We start from the raw sequence: 25396 nt of genomic DNA on the forward strand, positions 1-25396 counted from the left end.
TTGCTGAGGTCTTTAGGCTTTTTGCTGGTGGCCATCTTGTTTTCTTGGTTGAGCCAGAAGGGAGCTTCCCTGCTGAACCAGGTAAACAGGAGGTCTGGGGGCCCTGTTGCTGAGTGTGTCGTAGGGTTGCCAGGTGTCCGGTATTTTCGCCTCCTGGAAGGGGAAAAAACCCCCAGAAAATACTGGACAATTTAGGTGTCTGATATTTTCTGAATTTTTTTTTTTTTTTTTACTGGAGAGGAGGCGAAAATACCGGACTGTCCGGGTCAATACCGGACACCTGGTAACCCTAAGCAAGCAAGTATACACCCCAGCCTCCCAGGCCCCAGAGCACTGGGGAGGGAGGAGGGTTCCAACCTCCCTGTCCCAAAGCACAGGGACAGCAGGCATTTAGGGACAGCAATACCCCTCCCCCCTCCAGCAGGCATATATTTTAGCGCTGTACCAATGACAAATAATAGTTATGGGAAGGCAAACAAACAACCCATGTAATTCCATCATTTTTCTAATTTCCCTACTATTCAGCTATTTTACCCATGCCAAGCCCATTAATGGACAGAACACAACTGTTTAAACCCCTCTCTTTAGGTTAAATGTATTTTAAGATGCCTGCATATGACGTTTTGAGCTCCCCAACGTGCTGCACGAACCATATGTCCATTCCAACAGAGTTCTTCAAAAATAGGTCAGATGACCAACTTGGTTTAACAGAAATCTGTGTCAATCTTAAACACAATAAGGAAGCTTACAAGAAGTGGAAACTTGGATAGATGACTAGGGAGGAATATAAAAATATTACTCAAGAATGAAGAGGTATAATCAGGAAGGTCGCAGGCCAACTGGAGTTGCAAGTTAGCAAGGGATGAATAAGAAGGAATTCTACAGGTATGTTAGCAACAAGGAGGTCAGGAAAAGCGCAGGACCCTTATTGAATGGGGAAGTCATCTTACTGACAGATGATGTGGAAAAAGCTGAAGTACTCAATGTTTCTCTCCCCCTCAACCCTTGGTCTTCATGGACGAGGTCAACTCCCAGGCTGCTGCACTGGGCAGCACAGCATGGGAGGAGGTGAGCAGCCCTCAGTTGTGAAAGAGCAGACTAAGGATTTTTTTTTAGAAAAGCTGGACTTGCACAAGTCCATGGAGCTGGATCCAACACATCTGAAAGTGCTGAAAGAGTTGGCTGATGTGACAGCAGTGTCATTGGCCATCATCTATGAAAACTCATGGCGACTGAGGGAGGTCCCAGACCACTGGAAAAAGGCAAATATAGTGCCCATCTTTAAAAAAGGAAGAAGGAGACTCCAGGGAGCTCTTGATCAGTCTCACCTCTGTCCCTGGGAAAAAAATAAATCACAGAATAGATCCCCAAGGAGTCTATTTTGGAACATTTGGAGGAAAGGAAGATGATCAGGAACAGCCGACATGGGTTCACCAAGGGCAAGTTATGCCTGGCCATCCTAATTGCCTTCAAGGATGGGATAACTGGCTCTGTAGATGTGGGGAAAGCAGTGTACGTGATAGATCTTGACCTTAACAAAATTTCTTGTACATTCTCCCACACTATTCTTGCCAGCAAGTTAAAGTAGTAAGACTTGGAGGAATGGACTATAAGATGGACAGAAAACCCTCAGCAAGTTCATGGATGACACTAAGCTGAGGGGAGAGGTAGATACGCTGGAGGGTAGGAATAGGGTCCAGAGTGACTGACCAATTGGAGAATTGGCCCAAAAGAAATCTAATGAGGCTCAACAAGGACAAGTGCAGAATCCTGCACTGAGGATGGAAGAATCCCATGCACTGCTACTGGCTGGGGACTAACTGGCTAAGTGGCTGTTCTGTAGTGAAGGACCTGGGGATTACAGTGGACAAGAAGCTGGATATAAGTCAACAGCATGTCCCTGTTGCCAAGCAAGACATATTGGGTTGTATTAGTAGAAACATTGCCAACAGACTGAGGGAAGTGATTATTCCCCTCTGTTTGGCACTGGTGAGGCCACATCTGGAGTACTGCATCCAGCTTTGGGCCCTCCACTACAGAGAGAACATAAGAATGGCCATACTGGGTCAGACCAAAGGGCCATCTAGCCTAGTAGCCAGTCTGCTGACAGTGGCCAGTGCCAGGTGCCCCAGAGAGAGTGAACACAAGTAATCATTACGTGATCCCTTTCCTGTCATCCAGACAAACAGAAGCTAAGGACACAATTCCTACCCATCCTGGCTAGTAGCCATTGATGGACCCAACATCCATGAATTTATCTAGCTTTTTTTTTTTGGACCCTATTAAAGTTCTGGTCTTCACAACATCCTCTGGCAACAAGTTCCACAGGTTGACTGTGCACTGAGTGAAGAAAAAGAAAGGATATGGACAAACTGGAGAAAGTTCAGCGGAGGGAAATGAAAATAATCGGGGGCTGGGACACATGACTTATCAGGAGCGGCTGAGAGAAATGAGTGTATTTAATCTGCAGAAGAGAAGAATGAGGGAGGAATTTGATAGTAGCCTTCAACTACCTGAAGGGGGGTTCCAAAGAGGATGGAGCCAGGCTATTCTCAGTGGTGGCAATTGACAGAACAAGGATCTCACCTTGCAGTGGGGGAGGTCTAGGTTGGATATCAACAAAAAAACTATTTAACTGGGAAGGTAGTGAAGCAATGGAATGGGTTACTTAGGGAGGTGGTGGAATCTCCATCTTTAAAGGTTTTTAAGGCCTGGTTTGACAAGCCCTGGCTGGGATATTTTAGTTGGGGTGGTCCTGCTTTGAGTGTGGTTGGACTACATGATCTCCTGAGGCCTCTTTTTTAACTCTAATTATGATTCTAAAACAAGGGTTATTTGGCAAAAGAGGTAGTGGTCTGGGTGCTGCAGTGTTTCTTTCAGCTTCCACCATTGCATTTCAGGATACGATTCTCATATTTTTTAAGAGTTAATGCCATTACCTGTCTGTTGATTCCAATAGGTAAACTAGATCCACTGGTGGCTCGACTCATAGGTGCCACTACTGCCACTCTGGTAGGAGAAGGTGCAGACTGCCTTTTCTTAGGGGGCAATGCTGGAGGAGGGCTGCAAGACCAAAAAAAAAAAAAAAAAAAAAAAAAAGTTCAGATACTTCAAATACTTCATTATAAAAAAGCTGCATTGAGGCTCTAGGGGTCAGGATTATATCTGACTCACCACATTAGGTAGATGGTCATCCCTGCTCTGTACTGTCTATACTGAAAGGGCCCTATATTTTTGCACTGGCACCAGTATAATGCTGGGAAATGCCTACCTCTTATAACACTGAAGTGGTTTTATCACAATATATGGGACTGATCTCACTCTATGTTCAGAAGTTGCTTCTAATACCACTGATATAGAAGTCAGCTGATGCTCAAGCTGCATGGTGCCATAAGCACGCACACATTCTCTTCCTGGAATATACCACGGCTTTTCATATATTCCATTATAATTCAGAATTGCAATTGTCACTGCCACCCACAGACTTCAATAGCAGAAGACCCTCATGTTTCTAAGTAACCACATGAGGTACATTTTCACACCACCAACTAGCAGCGGTGTTATAGTGGTCAATCATATAACATGCACACACCATATGCACATGCTGAAGCCTAGAGGTTTTTCCTCCTTCTCAGAATAGAGTGTAGAAACTTTTTTGTGGTTACTATTTAGAAAGAGGAAGGACACACAGTTAAAAATGACTTTTACACAGTTTAAATCCCTTTCACCAGTTTCTTAATGTGCTAAACAATGTGCAACTAACTGCGTGTAGATTCTTCTTTATATGTGGCATCTCCATTCCTGGAAGTTTTCAACTAAGGTGGCCCATTTGGTATGATCCTCTGCTAATCTCTTTGCAGATTAACAGTCCATCCAGTCATTCTGATTCAACTAGGATAATATATTGTCCACCCAAATTCTTCTTTTTCTGCCTCATGATCTCTGGCCACCTACATTCTCTTCCAGTGCCTATAAACACACATTGCCTGCTGAACCCCTTAAAATGTGCACAGCAAATTAAATCTTTCTTGTCATGAGATCCCGGATTATCCTTTGCTTAGTTCCAATAAATTACGATACTTTGTAATGGCTACATAGTCTACCCATGATATTTTCAGAATGCTGCTAAAATTACCCTTGAAATGAACAAAAAGACTCCCTTTGGTTTTGATGAGAACTGATCAAGTCCCATACGCATATAACTAAAACATCACAGGAAAATGTCATTCTCCAGGGCCTTTGTGTACTTTTCAATAAGACTATATAGTACACATTTTCTTCCAAGTATCTTCCCAAAGGAAGTGTTAGCCTAAAATTATACATGGGGAAAGAAAGGCACAAATAAAGGGACTTGCTCAAAACAGACAACAAACCAGTGGCCAAGTTGGAAACAGATCCCAGGAATCTTGACTCTCAGACTTTGCCAATAGGCAATTCTGGCTTCACATCTTACACAAAGACCTCTGAAGTTTCTTTAGCCACAGCAGCCACCAGTTTTCCATTTGGAAAACGTAAACCATATGAAGCACACCATCCAGGATTTTTAAAATCCTTCCTGTCCTGCAGGAAGGGAGAGACATTTTTCAGGGACTCAATGTTATTCAGAGAATTCACCCTGAAGGGCAGGAAATGCAACATGGCAGAGAAAGAGTTTACAACGGTAAGGGCTGTAGTTACAACAAGGGGACATCTATAACAAACAGAAGGATTTCTCTCATGTACAGGTTACATTGGGGGGCTAATGTAATAAGGTTGTATACAGTAGTGAGAATGGGCATGACTGTTATACAAGAGGCAGGCTGCATGTCAGGATTACCTGTTTTCTGCCACACGAATGCAAGGTAGAGGGGGCTTGGGAGGGGCAATCTCTTCATCCATTGAGTCGGTCAGTACGTCGGCAGACTGAGACATACTAGTTGTCTTATTGAGAATCTCCATCTCTCTGTCCGTCAGGGGAAGCTCTGAGGGACTGCAAAGCATAAACCACAATTTGTAGAACACTACCTGCATGTGATTTACACATATGCTTTAAAATACACATTTATAAGAAGTAACACTGAAAGGCAAAAAATACTTTCTCACAGCAAAATTTCATAGGCTTCCACAATGTAACATGCACAGCAGCAGCCAGATGACTTCTTGTTGCCAGATTTCAGCATCTTTCCTCACACTGGTTGTTCCTTGCTCCTCAAGTAACCCACTGTAATCAGAAGAACTCTTGGAGGAGTATGGTGCTTTCCAGAGTGAGGAAATGTGCCAGATCCTGGTCCTAAAGTATTCAGCTACCATGAACAAAGAAAAACTCACACACAGACAGGGATGTGTGTGTGTCTTTTAAGGCGTCAAACAACCATTTGTCATTGACCTACCTGTCGGATTTACATACTGGTAAACTGGGCTTAACTGGGCTTGTGGGAGATGGATGTTCCTTCTTCTCGACTGAGAGTCTGACCAGCTCCTACATAAAGGCAAAAAACAGCAAAATGTAGCACAATAGCAGCAATCTTTCTGCTCCCCCGAGAAAGCTGTCAGAACAACTTGTAGAAAGATCTCAAGAGCACCAAATCTTCACATATTGTAACACTAGCATACTATGAAATATTACAACTAGCTAAAGAAAACAGCAGTGATCCAAAGAAATTAATACAATGCATTCTATGATGCATAAGCCTTTTTTGTGTTTATTTTGCTAACTTGTAAAATATAGGACTTTGCACTGAATCTCACTAGTAAGCAGTGGGACTTAGCAAGGACCTTCTGGATTTAGTTCCTACTTAAGACATTTTTATCCTAATTTCAGAGACCCTTCACAACCAGAGTTACAAGTGGGACTCCAGGACTGGGTATGCCATCTTCACGGCCTCTAACTTTTATTGCTTCTCATCTTTTCAGTTGGAATGGACTTTACTAATGACATCATTCACCACACCAACACTGGAGATTCCTCTTATTTCTAGTGAAAACACTTCAAAAGAAAGAAAGTTGAGCCTAAAAGCCCAGATGCCCATTTTGTTCCTTGCCAGAGAAATAGAAGTCACTCTACTGCCTCCAAAAACCAGGCATAACAAAAGGGTTTGCTAATAACTGGAGGTCTTAGACAAGAAATCCTGTGGAGATACCCAAACTGGTACAGTGCAATGCACTATTCACAATCACCTCTATCCTCCATCACAGAGAAATTTTAAATCAAGATTGGATGTTTTCCTCAAAGACAGGCTCTAGCAATTATTTTGGGGAAGTCCTCAGATGTGAGTTATATAGAAGTTCAGAAGTGACTAGATGATCATAACAAATATTCTAGCAGCACCTTAAAGACCAACAAAACATGTAGATGGTATCATGAGCTTTCATGGGCTTAACCCACTTTATATGACTGGAGTATTAAAAGTCCAGATCCAAGAATAAATAAGGGAAGGCGCAGGGGGAGAAGGAGAAGGGAAAAGAAAAAAAATACAGGCAGTCCCCAGGTTACGTACAAGATAGGGACTGTAGGTTTGTTCTTAAGTTGAATTTGTATGTAAGTTGGAACTGGTGTCCAGATTCAGCCGCTGTTGAAACTGACCAGCGGCTGACTACAGGAAGCCTGAGGCAAAGCTGCTCTGCTCCGGGCTTCCTGGAATCAGCCGCTGATTCGTTTCAACAGCGGCTGAATCTGGACGCCTGGGACAGAGCAGCTGGGGCGCTGCCGGGTAGGTCCCCACAGCGCCGCACCTCGGCGCTGCAGGGACCAACCCGGCAGCACCCCAGCTGCTCTACCCCAGGCGTCCCCAAGTTAGCTGCTGCTGAAACTGATCAGCGGCTGATTCCAGGAAGCCCGGGGCAGAGCTGCTCTGCCCCAGGCTTCCCGGAATCAGCTGCTGATCACTTTCAACAGCGGCTGAGTCTGGACACCTGGGACAGAGCAGCTGGGGTGCTGCCGGGTTGGTCCCTGGTCTGCTGGGGGGAGAGGGGGCGCGCAGCTAGTGCCCCCCCCAGCAGACCAGGCTTTTCTCGCCGCGGAGGACCCGGGCGGTCCCGCCGCCCACGTCCTCCGCGGCGAGAAAAGCCGCTCCACGTCGCCCTGGTCTGCTGGGGGGCCCCCAGCAGACCAGGGAGACGCGGAGCGGCTTTTCTTGCCGCGGCTTTGCTCCGCGTCTCCCTGGTCTGCTGGGGGGGGGGCCCCCCCAGCAGACCAGGGAGACGCGGAGCGGCTTTTCTCGCCACGGAGGACGCGGGCGGCGGGACCGCAGCGCGTCTGGGCGGTCCGCCGCCCAAGTCCTTGGCGGCGAGAAAAGCCCTGTTCGTATCTAGGGATCCGACATAAGTCGGATCCACGTAAGTCGGGGACTGCCTGTAGTGAATTACATTGTTTAAGTCACAATGATCATAATCATTCCTTCTGGCCTTGGGTTGTAGGAATCTACTCAAAATAAAAGCTTAACTCAGAAAGAATAATACATTCATATGTAGTGAAGTAATCTTGAAATAACTCCATTTAGTGGGAAATAACCTAGGCTCCTTCCTAAGAGCTCTGAATCATAGTTTGAAGATTATTAGCACCTCAAAGGAGATGACCCAATAACTTTGTTGACATAAGACTTTAAGGCAACTTTGCTTACACTAGTGACTAATCTAGACTACAAATAAAGGTGTTCAGTAAGCCATATTATCAATTTTACCAACCTGAAATGTAAGTAAGCCTGTCCAATAACATAATATGCCCTGTGAATAAAGTTGAGTACAGGCAGTCCCCGGGTTACGTACAAGATAGGGACTGTAGGTTCGTTCTTCAGTTGAATCTGTATGTAAGTCGGAACTGGCGTCAGCCACTGCTGAAACTGATCAGTTTCAACCGCGGCTGAATCTGGACGCCAGTTCTGACTTACATACAGTTTCAACTGAAGAAACCCAGGCGTCGCCAAGTCAGCTGCTGCTGAAACTGATCAGCTGCTGATTCCAGGAAGCCTGGGGCAGAGCAGCTGGGGTGCTGCCGGGTTGGCCCGGAGCGGCGCTGCGGGACAAACCCGGCAGCCCCCAGCTGCTCTACCCCAGGGGTAGGCAAGAAAAGCCTGGTCTGCTGGGGGGGGGGGGAACACTAGCTGCACCCCCCCCCCCCAGCAGACCAGGGAGACGGGGTGGCGGGACCGCCCAAGTCCTCCACGGCTTTGCTCCGTCTCCCTGGTCTGCTGACCTGGGATACGCGGAGCAAAGCCGCAGAGCACGCGGGCAGTGGGACAGTCCAGGCGTGCCGCGGCTGTCCCACTGCTGGCGTGCTCCAAGGCTTTGCTCCCCATCTCCTTGGTCTGCTGGTCAGACCAGGGAGTCGGGGAGCAAAGCCTTGGAGCACGCCCGCAGCGGGACAGCCCAGGCGCACCGCGGCTGTCCCGCTGCGGGCGTGCTCCAAGGCTTTGCTCCCCATCTCCCTGCAGACCAGGGAGACGGGGAGCAGCTTTTCTCACCCTGGAGGACAGGGGCGGCGGACCGCGGCGCATCTGGGCGTCCTGCCGCTCCCGTCCTCCGGAGCGAGAAAAGCCCCGTTCGTAACTGCGGATCCGACATAAGTCGGATCCGCGTAACTCGGGGACTGCCTGTATAGGACCTCACTTTGGTTAACCAATAAAAGAATTTAATTGTTTTAAGTTTTATAAATATAGATATGTAATTACCAAAAATGTATAATTTTGTTTTCTATACGATTTGCTTCCACTTTCTGAGTTAAATCTGCATAAAGACAACTTCTGTACTGTATTTGACTATAACTGATATGCAGGGCTTGATGAACGGCAGCGAAAGCCGCTCGTCAGCTCCGCACTGCGCATGCGCAAGACCCACATGCGCGTGCCGCAAATGAACAGGGCACCCGGCTGAAATCTACTCACCACGGGCAAGTAGATTCAATACTTTGTCGAGCCCTGCTGATAAGACTGTGGATAAAGAGATAAGGGCACAATAATCCGAACTACAAGTCTGCCAGCAGTCAAAACAATCACTCATGCTCCAACAATGCCATTATAGTGGAGAACACATTTTATGGAGGTTTGAAGCAAACAAATAGATCTGTTGCTCAAAGATCAACATCCCCTGGTCCAATCAGACTGGATAGCTACCAGTGCTTTCAGATTATAGTGGCTCCCCCTGCATGTTATTCAAAAGAAGCTGCAAAGTACTAATTTTTTTAAACAACCTGACAATCAGCTAACAATTGCACATCCAAATCTGATGAGTTAGGAAACAATGTTCAATGCTTCATAAGACATGAATAAACATGATTACAACAACATCATCACCATCCTATTAACGAAAAGTAGGCTGAAGCCTATTTCAACAAAACACATACCCATAGCAGACTTGTTTTGGCATTGGGGATGATGTTTATGTGCCTGGCCGGGTTTGTGCTCAAAACCAATCCACCTTGCGTACACCAGTCAAGAGTAGAGCAAAACACCCAGCTTTACAGATGCCAGCCCTGGAGAGCCACATCTACTATATATTTGAGAGAGTTTGTCTGTCTGTGAGTAAGCAAGCCTATGTCTGTCTGTTCAAGAACTCCTCCTAACTGGTAAGAGCTAGGACCACCAAGTTTAGTATATACCATCCCCTGATCATAACTTAAAGCAAGGGAAGGGTTTGCTAGTGTATGCATAAAGATTCCCCCCTGCCAAATTTGTATGGCCAGGGCTTGACAAATAATACAATCTACTCGCCCGTGGAGAGTAGATTGGAATCCAGAAGAGCTGGGTTCGGGCGATCTGTGCATGCGCAGATCGCCGGACAGCGCGGCTGGCGAGCGGGGCTCGCCATGGTTCAGTGAGCCGTGTATGGGGATGCATAAACCATCAGAAAAGAGACAGAATCACCTGGCAGGCAAAAAGGGAAAAGCACCTCCCCCTCCATAGGCTGCTGAGCCCTGAGCCGTCCACCCTCCAGGTGCCCTTTAGACAGCTGAAACTTCTCTCCTTCCCAATTCATATGGGAACATTGCTGGCTGTTCTCCTTCATCAGGGAGTGAGGGAAGTGTCCAGATTGCTGCATTCCTCTTCTGGCTGGGGAGCACAGGGGGTAGATGAGAAAGGACCTGCTGGAGCTAGGAGACATGCACCCCTCCCTTGGTTGTGCCAGGTGGAGCTGCAATGGCCACAGGAACGGAGAGGCACTTCTCAACTGGCCCCAGGTTGCTGCAGTGAGAGCGCTGGGGTAATCCTCTCTTTCTAGGGCAGCCTGCCTATCGAACCCCTCATCCCAGCCCCATCTCAGAGCAATGAGTTAAATGAAGCACGTACATTTTATTTTCTAAAAAACAAAATTAATTGACCTTCAGGGGGTAGCCGAGTTAGTCTGTACAGGATAAATTTAAAAAACAACCAGTGGTCTGGTAGCACTTTATAGACTAACAAAACATGTAGATGGTATCATGAGCTTTCGTGGGCACATCCCACTTCTTCAGATGACCAGAGTTTTGAGTTTGTTATTTTATAATTACAATTATAGTTATTAATTTAATTAATTGAGTCAAGGACCCGAGCAATGTCAGGTAAATCTTCTAGTCTACATTAATAAAATACTATGCAGAAGCAAATAGGGCATGAGTGCTTGAGTGCTCAACATGGCTGGTGCTACAAAGCTGTTCCTATCTGGGACAGATGGAAGGAGAACCCCTGCAGTGAGTAGAGTTCATAGGCAAGTGCAAAGCTCATGTCTGACAAGGATGAAAAATAAAGTCCAAGATTAAAGAAATCACTCTGGCCACGGTTAACTCATTCCCCGACAGGCCCTTGTGCTCAACCAGGGCAGGCCATGTCTGTCAGAGTTTTAATAATTTGAACTGGGTAGTAACAGGGCTTCAGGGCTTATGACTGTATCTGTAAATTACACTCTCAGATGTACACTGGAGACACTGTACGAAAGCTGTAATAATCCAATACCCTCAGAAATAAAGGAACTGCAAAGCCGTGAATGTTGAATTAATCTCAAATCTCTCCGTTGAACATCTGCTAAGTGGGGGCACATAGCACAAGTTTTAACTAACCTTTAAAAAACTTGATTCCCCTCAGGCTGTGAAATCCTCTGGCACTTCCTGTTTCTCTTAAGAAAGTGCCATTCTGGGATATCCCAGACAAGTACCACAAATCTACAATGCAAGAGGGAATCTTACAAAGGAGGAAAAGAATTAAAAATGTACTACTTAAAACTTATTTCTGTGCTGAGTGCCTGCCTACAACCCAGGCCCTGGGGATAATACGCAGAGAAATACAAAATGAACTCAAGTTTTCATTTTCATTTTGCAGTTCCTTTTAACATTTGTACGGAAGCACGAGGAAAAACATTCATGGGATTTTGGAAACTGGGATCCTAAAAAGGATTTTCAGTCCACAAGTTCTAGGATTTTTGAGAACCACGCAGTGACATCATCACATTCATTATTCCTAGTAACAGTGAGTTGGCAAAGGGATTGTGCTGCAGCTGGCATTACATATACCAACTTACGATCAAGACTGAGTGGTGACTCACTGTACTGCCGCCTTTATACATTCTGGTCCAGATCCAATGGCCGACAAAGTCACTGGAAAGACTCCAACAGACTTCAATGTACTTTGGAGCAGGCTCTTTGTCAGATTATCAGGCATTCATGAGCAAGATCAATGACTCCACATAATGTATAAAAGAAACTAAATGAAATGAATGGTAGTTAAACCAAAAGCTGAAATATGCCTAAGAAGCTCTTGGCACAGTGAAGGTAAATCTGCTGGTGAGTTTCCTCTTTTCCTCTTCTCTACTGTGTTTAATAAACCCAACCAACTTGACTTGAATGATAAATTTTGTGCCACTGGCAACTGCTGCCCTAATGCTGACAATCTCTGGAGGCTTAAAGTTAACATGCTTAGTCAATTTTCCCTTTTCTCTGCTTCATAACAAGAGACGAGCCTCTCTGGCAAATGGGAACTTAGAGATAATATTGGGGGAAACAATCTAAACTGGTGCTTTAAAGCACTGCTAAGAATATTTCGGACTTCTTGTCACATGCACTGACCTGGCATACGAGTAACACTTTGGAACAGCTCTGTTGTGCTGTTATTTCCAAATCCCAAATGAATGCATACTTGAACGGAGCTGGATGAAATTTTTCAGAACAGTTATTTGTGGTGGAGGAGGGGGAAGAATGGGAGAGAGGTGGTTTTGGTCAACCCATTCACAAATTTGACACACATACTTTCAGACATTGACAAAATGGCCAGAAGAGAAGGAAGACAATAACATGGTAATGACGCTGACACTGCTGCTACTCATCATAAACTTTAGTCATGTGATTAGGGCAGATACCTAATCTGCAGGTCTTCAACCTAAGTATGCAACTTCAGCTATGTGAGTAACGTAGCTGAAGTTGACACATTTACGTTTGCTTACAACTGTGTCTTAAGCTCCGCTTACTGTTCTCATTCCAGAGGAGTACTGGAGTCAAGAGGAGAGCACTGGGAAGTCGATTTATCGAGTCTAGTATAAATTTACCCTTGTAGGATCAATTGTTGCCCATTGATCCAGCCTATAGTTGTCCTCAGGATCAAATCCCCACTTCAGACAAACTTTTTCAAGTCACCAAAAATTCTGAAAGCATTTCAGATTTGAGTCAACTCAAAATTGAAATATTTTTTGGAATTGTGACCAAAGTGAAAAATCAGTTATTCATCCAACTCTACGCTTGAGGATCCCATCATCTCCCATATCCTTATGAGAAAACTTCAGTCAAACATTAAAACCCCTCCCTTTGAAACTAATCATTGATGCTTTGAATTTTGAAAACATTACCAAAATTCATCAGTTTTCCATTCTCCTCCCCTGCATCCACTAAAACAAGAGCAAGAGACCTCAGAGACACGCATCATTCATATGGCTAAGCAACTGGACCAGATGCACATCCAGCCAGCGCTTACTGACTATAAAAAGGCCCTTGTCAGCTTTTATCACCTGTAATTTCTGCTATCTTTGTGCTACTTCGGCCAACTGGAAATTCCAAAATGAGATGGATTTTTTTTGAATGCTGTAGTCATAAAAGGGAATTTTCATTGTTATAAATAACCAAACCTGAGATGAACACAACAAATAGCAATACAAAAGGGCAGCTAGCTAACTCATGCACAATACTGAGAACAGAGGAGGAAGTAAGTACTAAAATGTAGAACTGGGATTCGATGGAGATTTTATTAATGTTACAGAAATCATTCTGGGCAGTAGTACAGAAGTGACCCATTTCTTACTTCCTGCTTCTAGATACCAAAAACTTGGCTCTTCTAAAATAACTCTCCACTTCCCACACAGTAAGAGATACTGTCACATCACTTACATTGAAACCATGTCTGCTTTCTAGCCAAGAATACAGATACCAGATATTTAAGGTAATGGTTTAAAATGAAAACCAAATTGGTATTTCTATGCATGGTTCTGCACAGGACAAGTCTGGTCATACACTTAGTTACATACACACATATACTAAGAGTCTACACAGGACTATACAGATCTAAACAACGTCACAGCAGTGTTTTGCTGCATCCCCTATTTGTTGGGTTGTTTGGATACTATGTAGAAGATCCTGAGGAGACTCAAAGTGCCACCATGCAAATTAAAGTCAAGGGAGGTCTGAATTTATACCAGCTGAGACAGTGTTCCTACATTTCTATGCCCTATCTTTCCCCCTCTGATCCCGCTCTCAGAATTAAACACATTTTAGCTGATATTTAGTGCCTATGTTTAAGGGTATATCATACAGAACAATCCTGGAAATGTGACTTCTCTGGATGATGGGAATATTTTGTTTCAAACAAATAACTTTAAAAGCCTTCAGAACTAATAGGATTATTTTTACTAATTAAAGTGCATGACATGAAAGAGGGATACCAGAACAGCACGCCAACCCTTCTGGCAAGGACCAAAGCCCAAGAGATGCAATTCACTTTCAGAGTTTCAAGCCACAGAAATTAAGCCAAGTTTGAGTACAATAAAAAGATGGCAGAGAGACCCAACAGACAGGCCACTGGATGGGAACAAGGGAGACTTGGTTCTATTCCGGACTCTGCCACTGGCCTGCTGGGTGAAATGGGCAAATTACTGCCCTTCTCTGTGCCTTAGTTTCCTCTTCTGTAAAAGGGGGTGATAGTGATCTCTTTTGTAAAGTGCTTTGAGACCTACCGATGAAAAGCACTATATAAGAGCTACATATATTATTAAGTATCATCATCATTAATTATTATTATTATTATTATTATATGATTTTCTAAGGAAATAAGAATGAGTTAAGTGGATCAGCTGGAATAAAAACCTACCCCAAATGTACCTCCACCAAATGTATCTCAGTCCTTGATCCTGTAAACAGAACTTAGAGGTCTGATTCAGTTTGGCATAAGAGGCTTAATTCCCTCTTTCTGCATTTCAATTAATTCCTGCCTTTCAAAATACAGTTCCAACATATATGACAGCTTCTCTGCTAGTTCCTGGGGCCTTTGATAAAAGACCCTGAACATCAAGTATCCAATTAAGAAAATCTACAGTGTGCACAAACATTTAATTCACGGGGGTAAGATCCAGCAGAGACACTGCTAGAGTAACTGGGCTACACAACATCATCAAAGGTGGAAAAAGGCCTGGGAGATGGTAAGGAGAAACATGGATAATCAAAATTTGTTGGGAGGTAAACTAGTAGCATTTCCAGGAAGATAGGAGGAGGAGTATTCCAAGGAGGTCACAGAGGGGATGCAGACAGTTCAGGTAAACTTTCCAGTGCTTATGCAAAACAAACCTCCAAAACAATGGACTGCAGTCAGGCTCCGGTCACCAGCCCCCAATGATAAGGAATTGTAGCATCCTATTACTGATTCATACCTTGCCAAAAGGTGGAGGTTGGCATCTTTGATTCTCCTTGAGCATTAATGGGAAACATTTCCATTGCCCTTTGTCTAGACAGATAATATGTGAACTCCAACCTGTAAGCTGCATTTAGAACAGGGAAGGCTCACTAAAAACATAATACAATAAAGGTTCGTTGCTTCTGGCAGTCCATCAGTATGCACTGGCACACTAACTATTTGTGCTGATCCTTAAAGAATTTATCTGATAAGGCAATCTCATTGATGCATTAGTAGATTTCAAAGATAAGACTTTATTCCTGTCAACAGGATATTTGTGTTTTACATGCTACTAAAAACTGCTGTCTTTATCCTCCAAATAAATCTTTTAGAAAAGATGCATATCTTATACTCAGTAGAGCAGTAACTAGCATTTCATACCTTTACTCCATCCAGAACAGCTTTTATGACACCCTTCACTGTTGTCACCATTTCCTTGTCTTCCGAATTCACCCCCTCCAGCATCACCTGATCAGACCAACGAATCAGATTTCCCAGACTCTGGTATACCCGGCTGTAGCAGGAAGAGATGGCAGAACTGTAGGGAAAAAAATTAGTTGAAGAGATGATAAAATGAAAATATGAAACATTTATCTCAATAGAGAAATTATTGCAGGTCCCACAGTTTATTTTTAAACAAATACTGTGTGTTAGGGCGCAGTGTAATTTTTACCCTTTTGCTATCTGAATTATTCTTCTGTTAAACACAAAATCCAGAAAAGGGAATTAAGTAGGATGAAAATGAGACATGGATTTTACTTTTGCAGCAGTCACAATACTAATTCTCAAGTAGCAGTTGAAACAAAGGTATTAAAGGTATGTATTCATAGTTTTGAGAATACATTTCTCACCGATCTTAATCCTTGCAAATGTGGAACTAAACGCCATTTCCTTATGAAAAGTGTTCTTCCAACACGGGGCACAACAATTTGGGCCTGAATACTCTAAGTGAATTTAAGTCCTGGCTTTTTAAAATGTAGAACTGCACTAAAGCCATTGTTCTGAAGAAAATGATTCTTGGGAAAAAGAACTAAAAATTTTAACAAAAGCTTTGCTCTACCATCTCTGAAAATGTCAATTTTGCCTATAAACAAGATATGCTGACAGTTGATGATATTCCAATAAAGACCTAATACTCATTTTTAACAAACATGTTAATTTGGAGCTTCATCACAAATAGGACAGATGTTTTCAAGATATATCAGGACAAGAGAGAGAGGTGATCCTGCAACCCTGATTCACATAAGTATTCCCAATTGCCTGATTCTCCTGATGTGTCTCCAAAGATGTAAAGAATGATGTTTATCAAGGGGAGAATCAAGCCCATTAACTTCAATGAGATTCCTTGGGTGAATCAGGTTTGCAGAAGCTGTCGGTGGGCAATGAACTATTGTAAAACTTCAAAGGCTATATGTCTACACAGCAGCATTATTCCAAAATAAAGCGTGTCCACACTGCAAGCCATTATTTCAAAATAATGGCAAGCTGGAGGACTTCTTACTCCGACTCCTGTAACCCTCATTTTATGAGGGGTAAGGGAAGTCGAAGGTTAGAGTGTTCTTCCTTTGACTTCCTGCTGTATGAACAGCGCTAAAAGCCGAATTAAGCTATTTCAACTTAAGCTACGCAATTGACATAGCTCAAGTTGCATAGCTTAATTCGACTTGTCGTATAGCAGTAGACATACCCAAAGGAAGGACTGCAAAGAATGGAGAGTACATTTTTCAGAAGTATGGCACTTGTCAGTATTCTGTGTCATTTCAAGAGACGTTATCTTGAAAGTAGATATTTTCTAAATAGGTCCCTCCCGACTCTTTCCAAGGCTTTGATTTCTTTACCATTAATCTTCAATCCACTTCCTTCTGAGAAGGCAGTAATTGAAAAGCCCACTTTGTACTAGATGTAATTACTTTTTTTTCCGTGATGCAAATACTACCCTGAAAGCCAAAAAGGAATTCAACAACAATTGGATGGCTTTCTTACACAACAACCCATCCTCGCACAACTTTTTTGAGGGGCACTGAAGATTAAAATCTCCATTTGTGCCTTGCCATTACTGAAAAGGAGTAAGATATGTAGGTACAGCATGAAAATACATTGTTTAATGAGAATGCAAAATCCTCACTGAAAGGGGCTAGACTTGCTAGAACTTGCTTACAGGATTCCTGCCTTAATACTCTGTCTACAGGAGGAGCTCATTACTCAGTGAAAAAAAGACGTGACCAGAGCTCATACTGATGGAAGCTCCCTGCTGAAAGACTAGATTCTGACATCCAGCTCCCAGAACTCAGCTAGCTGCCTGGGGTTGAGAGGACAGCTCAAAATATTTGTTTTCCAAGACACATTCTGTATTTTAATTGCCTCAATAAGGTAAACTTGTTCAACACATGCCTGGGGAGACATGAATCAGAAAGCGATTAACTACACAAAGATGACATTTTCTATCCTAAAGATACTCTCTGACATTTAACATGAACTCTTCACATAAGTTACGGTGCTTTTTTTATTTGATTAAGCAAAAGCAGGTGCTTGTTAGGAATTCAGTGGCCGTGGGAAACTTGATAACAGCCAAATGAACTCTGAGTCTCAGAAAACCTGACCAATACTCTGTACTCAACAGCTACTGGTCTCTGTAGCTTTACAAACTACATTTAATATGCTACTCCTTTACCTCAGCTGCCACTGTGCTCTTTATCCATTTTCTCCTGACCCTTCCTAATAGCCAGGAACAGTAGGAACACCTTAGTCTACACGATGGCTCCACCCCTACCAGATGTCCTGTTCCTTCCACAAGGTTTTTACTGTGCCTGATTTATGAAAATAAGGACAGATTTAGTCCATGTTCCCTCATACAGGAGTGACACCTTCCCTAAACTAGCAGAAGTTAATAACCAAGTGTCAAATTCTGTTTTGCTCTAACTCTAAATTAAGTCAATTCTTCCTCAGATATTCCTCCCTCACTAAACCCAGCTAAACCCTAGATACTGAAGGCTCTCAGCAGAATACCACCACTTTACTGTGGCTGGCTTTCGAGTGTGGCTCACTTTTTCATCTCTAAATATTACATCACATTTATTTCCTTGCCAGCCTCTGGGACTCCTCAGCAGCTGAAGTTTCACGAGTGGTAGCTGCAATAGTTCAATTGGACAGCTTTTCAAAAATACTTTTGAAAATAAAAGCAAAGAAGTATCCCATATGAAAAAGTAGCTGCACTTGAAGGTATGCAGTGGGAAAATATACAAGAACTAGGGATGTTTGATTTCAGGTAATTGAATAGTCGTGTAACCACATGAAATCTTAGTGGTTCAATTGTCCCTGGGGACAGGGGCAGCAGCCAGTATGTTCCTGACCCCACTCCCAGGGAACCCCCTGCCGCCCCACACTGCTGCCTCTGTATTGGAAGCTGCAGTGCAGAGTGGCAGGGGGAGCCGGTCCATGAAAGGAACCATTTAAAAACTAGTTCCCTGTGCAGACCAGCTGCCTGCTGCACCACGGACAGAGGCTGCTCTGTGGGATGCAGAGCAGCCTCTGTACACGGGGAGTTCGGACAGAGGCTGCTTTGTGGCAGCCTTCTTGACCACTGCCCCCCACCCCCACCCCCTCCGCTGCCTAGGCTTATTGGTTAATAGTATAGTTAACCTCACATTGACATCCCTAACAAGAACAGCATGAAATCTTCAAGGGCTTTTATTTTCCAATATATTTTTGTGCTGTTTTGTTTATACAACTTCATTTAACAGGGGATTTGTTGAAGTTTGTATTTTAAGCAGGGTCTCCAGAAGTCTGGAAAATGATGTGATCTAGCAGGCCTAGACGTGTGGGCTATGGCTTGAAGAGTCCACAGTTCTTATAATCCAAGCTCAACTAGTGGCCTTGGCAAGCCACTAGATTTCTTCTGGACTAGTGAATAAGTCCTTAATGCAGAACTGAGTCACAGAAAACCTAAAGAGGAGCGCACACATTGGGATGAATTCAGAACATGTACTCTTCTTAAGTCAACAGAGTTGCATCTTCTTACAGTTGGTCTAAATTTAACTCAAAGAAGTCCAAATGAGTAATTTACAATTTCTGTCGAAGACTTTTCTAATACAGAGGCGGACGAATATCACCCATGAAGGAATTACTTTGAGGTGATGTTCACTTTTCACTAAATGCTGTCTGCTCTTACTGATTTTGGCTTGCAAATGTCACTAGCCACAGTGAGAGCACGGCATCTGATACACAATCTCTTTGAATGTCAGCTGCCTGCTACCTAGCAAAGAACTTTTTTCCACTGAAAGTCTCTGATATTTGGAATCATGCCCCACATCCCTGTCCTCTGCCATTTCCAACTCACTTCTAGGAATCAATCATTTCTTCTTCCCACAAATCAACTCTTTTTGCTCTCTCTTTCCTGAACCGCTGTCCAATATCTGTTTTTTCTTATCTACTTTAAACTGTGATCTCTCTGCAGCAGGGACCTTGTCTTCAGACCTTGTTTGAAAAGTGCTTTGTAAATTGGCCACTTTTTACTAAAGAGCAGCATTTCATGCCACTTGTGTGCCATGATTTTTCAGACGTTTCAAATTGCTTGACATCCCGCCCCCCATCATAATCTCCCACCCAAGGGAAACTCACCTTTGCTGAATCTGTGGCTCTATTTGGACAAGACTTACGACAGCCTCCAGCACTTTAGTCGCTGAACCTGGCAGCATCTCCAGTACTTTCTTGTCAATTGCCATTTTGTCCACAATGGTTTTAAAGTAGCGCAACGCACTTACAACCTCCTTTTCCTGCTCCTCAAGCCTACTTAAATTCTAAAGGAAAAAAAATGGGGGTCAGAAAGGAAGAGATTACAAAATGTCTTTTTTTTTTAAAGGAAGTTATTTTAATTCACCTGCTATACAGAGAAACCAACAATGATGTACCTTCTGCTTTAGAGACACACAAAGTCCTCTCCACAAACTTTCCCAAGTTTAATCCTTTTTCTCCTAGGAAGATAATCAGGCTCTCATTTATTCATAGCAAAGATTTTTTTTAAACAAAGCTCCTACCTTATTGATGAATTATCACCACACTGCTTTGGTGTCAGCAAAGATAAAGAGAGCCTGTACTTTCCAGGTGAGACATGCACATGTGCTAAGAGCAGATGGCAAGAACGGTTCAAGGAAGGATATGATAACAGATGGGATTTTTCCCCATTGATTACAACTCTATTTGCTTTAATTAAGAAAGGGGATAAAAACATTGTGTGAGCTCTATTTTTAAATCATAAAACAAAAGTTATTTTCAAGTGACCAACGGTTTGGTGGTAACTCTTTTCTTTAAACCTTGCTTTTCTTTCCTTATGTGGGATTTAATAATAGAAAAAAAGATGCAATGTAGTGACATCATGGAAATGAAACAGAACTGCAAACGTATTGCAGGTAAAATTGTCAAACCTAAGTGATTAAAGAGCCTAAGCTCCATTGGGTTTCATTGGAAATCAGAAGCCAGAATTATTTTGTTGCTTGTGAAAATGGGGCTTAGGTGCTTTTGAAAAATGTTACTTTGAGTCATTTTAGTGCAAATAGTTACATAATGAAAAAAGCGAGAGAATTAATCAATCAGGCAAACCCCAATACAGATATGATCAAAACCAAGTTCCTATATTTTTCATTTCCATTATTGATATTTACAATAATAAATATGTGTCTAGCCCTATCCCAAGTAACTTCAATAGCACTACTCATGTGAGTAAGGGCTCAGGCCTTTCATTCATAAATAAAAAGTCCTATTCACTCAGCAATACTGCTGGACAGAAAGAAATTATTCATTTTCCCATGAGGATGAACTATCACACACAAATGTGAGATTTTGGCATCAGTGAACAAACTGGGAAGGAACGAAGGGATCAACTAAAAAAAAAAAAACACTTAGAGAATGCCTCCAACATCCTGGCATGTAGCTATTTGGAAAAGGAAATTCAGAAGTGGCATATGACAGTTTAATAGAGTTCTGGTAAAGGATATTTTTTAAAGTTTGCCAGAGCCTGCCTAAGGGTCTATCAATACTGGCAGGAAATTCCTGAGAGGAAAATCTAAATTAACACTGAACATTGCTAGTAAAGGAGCAGAGAGCTTAACAGAGTCAGGTTTCATCCATTATCCCTTCAGCTAATTCAGCTTCAAGAATTAATGACCTATGGGTATTGTGTCCTCCCCATGTCTCTTCAGCTGTTAAACTGCAGCTTTCCTGAAAAACAGGGCCAGCGGACCATACTTCTTCAGATGATCTATTCATAAACAGCACTGGCTAGTAACATGAACTCAATCCCTTAACTTTATTTCAGCTGCTGTTCCAATGTACCTCATTAAGGCAGAAGGCAAGCTTAAATGTCAGTGTACAGGCAGTCCCTGGGTTACATGGATCCGACTTACATCGGATCCCTACTTACAAACAGGGTAAGGCAACCCTGCACTAGCTGCTTCCCCCCAGCAGACCAGGGAGACGCGAAGCTAGTGCCCCCCCAAAGCAGACCAGGGAGACGCGGAGCGGCTTTTCTCAGCAGACACCTCAGCTTGAGAATAAAGGACTGAGGGAAGTGAGGTGTGGGAGAATAAAACTGAGCTCTGGAGAAATGTTTGGCTAGAGTTTCCCCTACAATATGTACCAGTTCTGACTTACATATGAATTCAACTTAAGAACAAACCTACAGTCCCTATCTTGTACGTAACCCGAGGACTGCCTGTATATTATAGTATTCATGTTTGTAGCCAAGCAAATTCTAGCACAAACTTTTATTATTATAATACCTCTTATATAGCACTTTTAGGGTGTGTCTAAACTACACCCCTCTGCCGACAGAGGGATGTAGGTTAGGCACATCACTATTGCAAATGAAGCGGGGATTTAAATATCCCGTGCTTCATTTGAATAGAAATGGCCACTGCTTTTTGCCGACGTGGCACTTTGCCGGCAAAAAGTGGCAGTCTAGACAGGGATCGGTTGACAAGGATAGCCTTTTCTGACCGATTCTGTAAACTTCATTGCACAAGGCATAAGGGATCATACTGTCATACTGGTTGGTATGCAGAAGGCTTGAACAAGAGATCAACTTCATGTGAAGAATATGAAGCCAAATCTATCAACCTGACACTCAGAAGACTGAACAGTCCAGCACGAGCCCAAAACAAATGACGGAAACTCTGCCTCCTCCGGGGTTAATTATAAATCTAGAGACAAGGAATAATGGGCAATGATGTATAAAGAGAGAGCTGGTGGGATGAATATTGATTAACACACCTAAAACGTCTAAATGCTGCAAGGCATTATGAGCTCTAGCTGAGGCCCATTGAACAAACATTCCTACAGCTAAGATGGGTGAGTAGTGGTCCCTATCCAGATTGCTGTATGGAACTTGAATGAAGCTCTTATTTCAAATTCCACTTGTGATGGACCCGCCCCAGGGGTGACCTTATACTGGCAGGAGAGCAGATCTACAACAGCCAGATTTACTAAAACAGCAATTCCACTTGATCCAGCAATTTCCATTTGGGGCATTAAATTAGATGGATTTACTACTCAGCCAAACCAATACATTCCTCCACCCCCTCATTTGACTCACACATGCAGATATATCACTGCATGATTCTGGAAAGTTTCCCTTAAATAATCATTACAAATGCATTATGTATGAGATACAGCTGACCCAAAAAGGGTTAGGCACTCAGATACTTTGGTGATGAGTACAGTCTAAGAACCTATATAGAACTAATAGGCCAGTGACAGCATTCAGTTCACTACAGCTTGAAACTCTCTCGTCTTGCACTCTCTGGTCCAGAAACATCTGTCATCCGGAATTATTTTAGTTAGCCGGATATCCACTTTTCATGGGTTTGGCCAAGTTTCCTGCAGTCCCATAAAGTTTGTTTACAGCCACCGGTCCTGCCTCTCAGTGTTCTATGCTGTTATTTAGTTCTAATTTACCCCAAATGTCCTCTAACAGTCCAGTAAGCAGCAGAAGTGCTGGTAATGCTGCTAGACAATATTGACCTCTTGCTGTATGCAAAATTCTCTCTCTCAGAACTGGAAGGGACCTTGAAAGGTCATGGAGTCCAGTCCCCTGCCCTCACGGCAGGACCAAGTACCATCCCTAGCAGATTTGTCCCAGGATCCCTAAATGGCCCACTCAAGGATTGAACTCACCCCCCAGGGTTTAAGTAGGCCAATGGTCAAACCACTGAGCTATCCCTCCCGTAAGAGTGCTGGACTAGAGAGGTTCAACCTGTATTAGAAACAACATGTAGTCCTGTGGCACCTTGGAGACTACCAAAAATATACAGAATCATGAGCTTTCATGAGTAAAACCCACTTCATCAGATGAATTGGAGTAGAAATAACAAAAGAACCACCTGTCAGTTGTAGCACCCATGTTAATGAGGTGGGTTTTACCCATGAAAGCTCATGATTCTATATATTTTTGTTAGTCTCTAAGGTGCCACAGGACTACTCATTTTTAAAGTTACTGACTAACATGGCTACCCCTCTGAGACTAGTTGACTATTAGATCTGGAATAAACCATCCTTTGAATGCATGGATAGGTTTTTGCTATGTTATTGAATTTACAGTTAATCTGTTGGTACTGTTGCTTCTATTTGAGCTAGATTATCTACTGTAAGTGTGTACAATAATATTTAACCCCCAGATTTAAAGAAATAATAGTACAAGCATGGATACGAAACCAACTCAGTGGTTTGTCTTTTGATAGCATGTAGCTTAGGAAAATCTCTCATCAGCTTCTCCTTGTATTTCATCTAAACTCTGTCATAATGACCCAGTGGCACCCTTTCCTTCCCCCACAAAGCTAATCAGTTGGCTACCACAGAACTAATCAATTAGCTAGAGACCATAATTAAAAGGGATTAGAACTAAATCAGAGATCAACATTTCACAAGTCACAAAGTTTACAGTTTAAATGCAGACCAATAATAGCCAATTTACGCAACATGAACAGCAACTGAGCAGTCTTTCCTACTGAGCAATGACTTCAAGCAAGATTTATTTTCCTCATAAATGCAATTTCCAGCACCTGGATTTGAAACAAATATTTTTATATCTTCAGCAGATTTCTGGTGAGTTGCTTTCTTTAAGCATTTTGAGGGAAATAATGCAGAAGAAGAAATTTGCCTTTCATTCAAATGCAAATATATATATTATCTATTTCCAATTGGACTAATCTCTTTGTGGTCAGATAGCAATTAAAAGGAAAGACTATGTCACTGTTTTACATCAATCAATAAAAAAAAATAGCACACATTCTCCCAGTGAACAGCTTGTTGGGTTGTACATAGAACTAAAAAATGCTCTATACAATAACTCTTTGAAGTAGTCACTATGTATTAACTTTCCTGGAAATAAAACATTATAATCTCTAAGGAGGATTCCTAGACAATTTAAAAAAAATTGTGGAACAGACCATATTGTGTTATTAGTCATGTTCTGCTCCCTAATATCAAATTTACTTTCAGTACAACTTCTTCTGCTCAGTATTCTCACTTATCCCACTTCCCCCTGTCCTGCCCACCAATGAAAAGCCTCAATTGAGGAAAAACAAAGATTTTTTTGTGCTATCACAGACACCAAAAGTAAAAAAATTCATCATAGAATTTAATGTCAGAGCTCCATAATAAACCCCCATTTTGCCGTGGCCATTATATTCATTCAAAGCGGAAACTTGGCAGATGGTTGCTTTTTTTAAGACAACATTTACTGGTTTGGATTCTTCTGTGTTGCTATCAATTTCTTTGGTATCTGTACAATTTCGGATCTGCATGATAATGTGCACTTTCTGGGCTGCAGGGCATCAAGAAAGTAGTAATAAAATTTCATCTTAGCAAGGCAGCTCCTAAGGATGATCGTAAACCTGTTGCCCCCATCTCTCTCTAGTAATAGGTTGTACGTACCCTTTTCTCAACAAGAGGGCAGGTACAAGTCCATTCTTTTTGTGTCTCTCTCTGAGGAGGAGTGAGAACCAAAGAAAACCCTCTTTATTTCACCTGTTTAGAATTCCTCCTCTCAGTGGAGGACATAACACTCGAACTAGACATCCTCTCTCCTTAACAGTCTGTTGTGAATCCACAGCGGTTCTCAAACTGTGGTTCAAGACCCCAAAGCTGATTGCGACCCGTTTGAATCAGCTCACCATCCGCAGCTGATTTAAATTTGGTGGGGCCCGGGGCTAAAGTTGAAGCCCAAGTCCCACCACCTGTAGCTAAAGCCAAATCCCGATGACTTTGGCTATGGGTGACAGGGCTCAGGTTATAGACTCCTTGCCCATGGCGGTGAAGCTGGGGCATTGGTTCCTCCTCCCCAGCCTCAGGGCCATGCAGCAGTGTCCTCTCTAATTTTTCCCACCCCAGAGAAGAATGAATGTTATGTGCATCAATGTGGCGGTGACATGTTACAAGCACCACATTGCACAATTCATGTGGTGGGAGTGGGGACAAGGGGTTCTGAGTGTGAGAGGAGGCTCAGACCTGAGGCCGGGGGTTGGGGTGCAGGAGTG

The 25396-nt window shown here is 42.9% G+C and overlaps 1 protein-coding gene across 8 annotated transcripts in view; it reads right to left on the reverse strand.

The window, feature by feature from the left end:
* Nucleotides 1-25396, reverse strand: part of RAPGEF1 (Rap guanine nucleotide exchange factor 1) — a 151991-nt gene that overhangs the window by 63737 nt on the left and 62858 nt on the right. For all 8 annotated transcript variants that reach the window (XM_075905548.2, XM_075905547.2, XM_075905550.2 and 5 more), the window contains exons 3-7: nucleotides 19488-19666; nucleotides 15252-15408; nucleotides 5370-5458; nucleotides 4817-4969; nucleotides 2940-3063 (exon numbers count right to left, since the gene is read on the reverse strand). In XM_075905548.2, coding sequence (XP_075761663.2) covers nucleotides 2940-3063; nucleotides 4817-4969; nucleotides 5370-5458; nucleotides 15252-15408; nucleotides 19488-19666 — 702 coding nt within the window. The remainder of the gene's footprint in view (nucleotides 1-2939; nucleotides 3064-4816; nucleotides 4970-5369; nucleotides 5459-15251; nucleotides 15409-19487; nucleotides 19667-25396) is intronic.

The sequence above is a fragment of the Pelodiscus sinensis genome, chromosome 23 (assembly GCF_052426305.1).
Source record: "Pelodiscus sinensis isolate ZL-2025 chromosome 23, ASM5242630v1, whole genome shotgun sequence".
In the NCBI taxonomy this organism is placed as follows: domain Eukaryota; kingdom Metazoa; phylum Chordata; order Testudines; family Trionychidae; genus Pelodiscus; species Pelodiscus sinensis.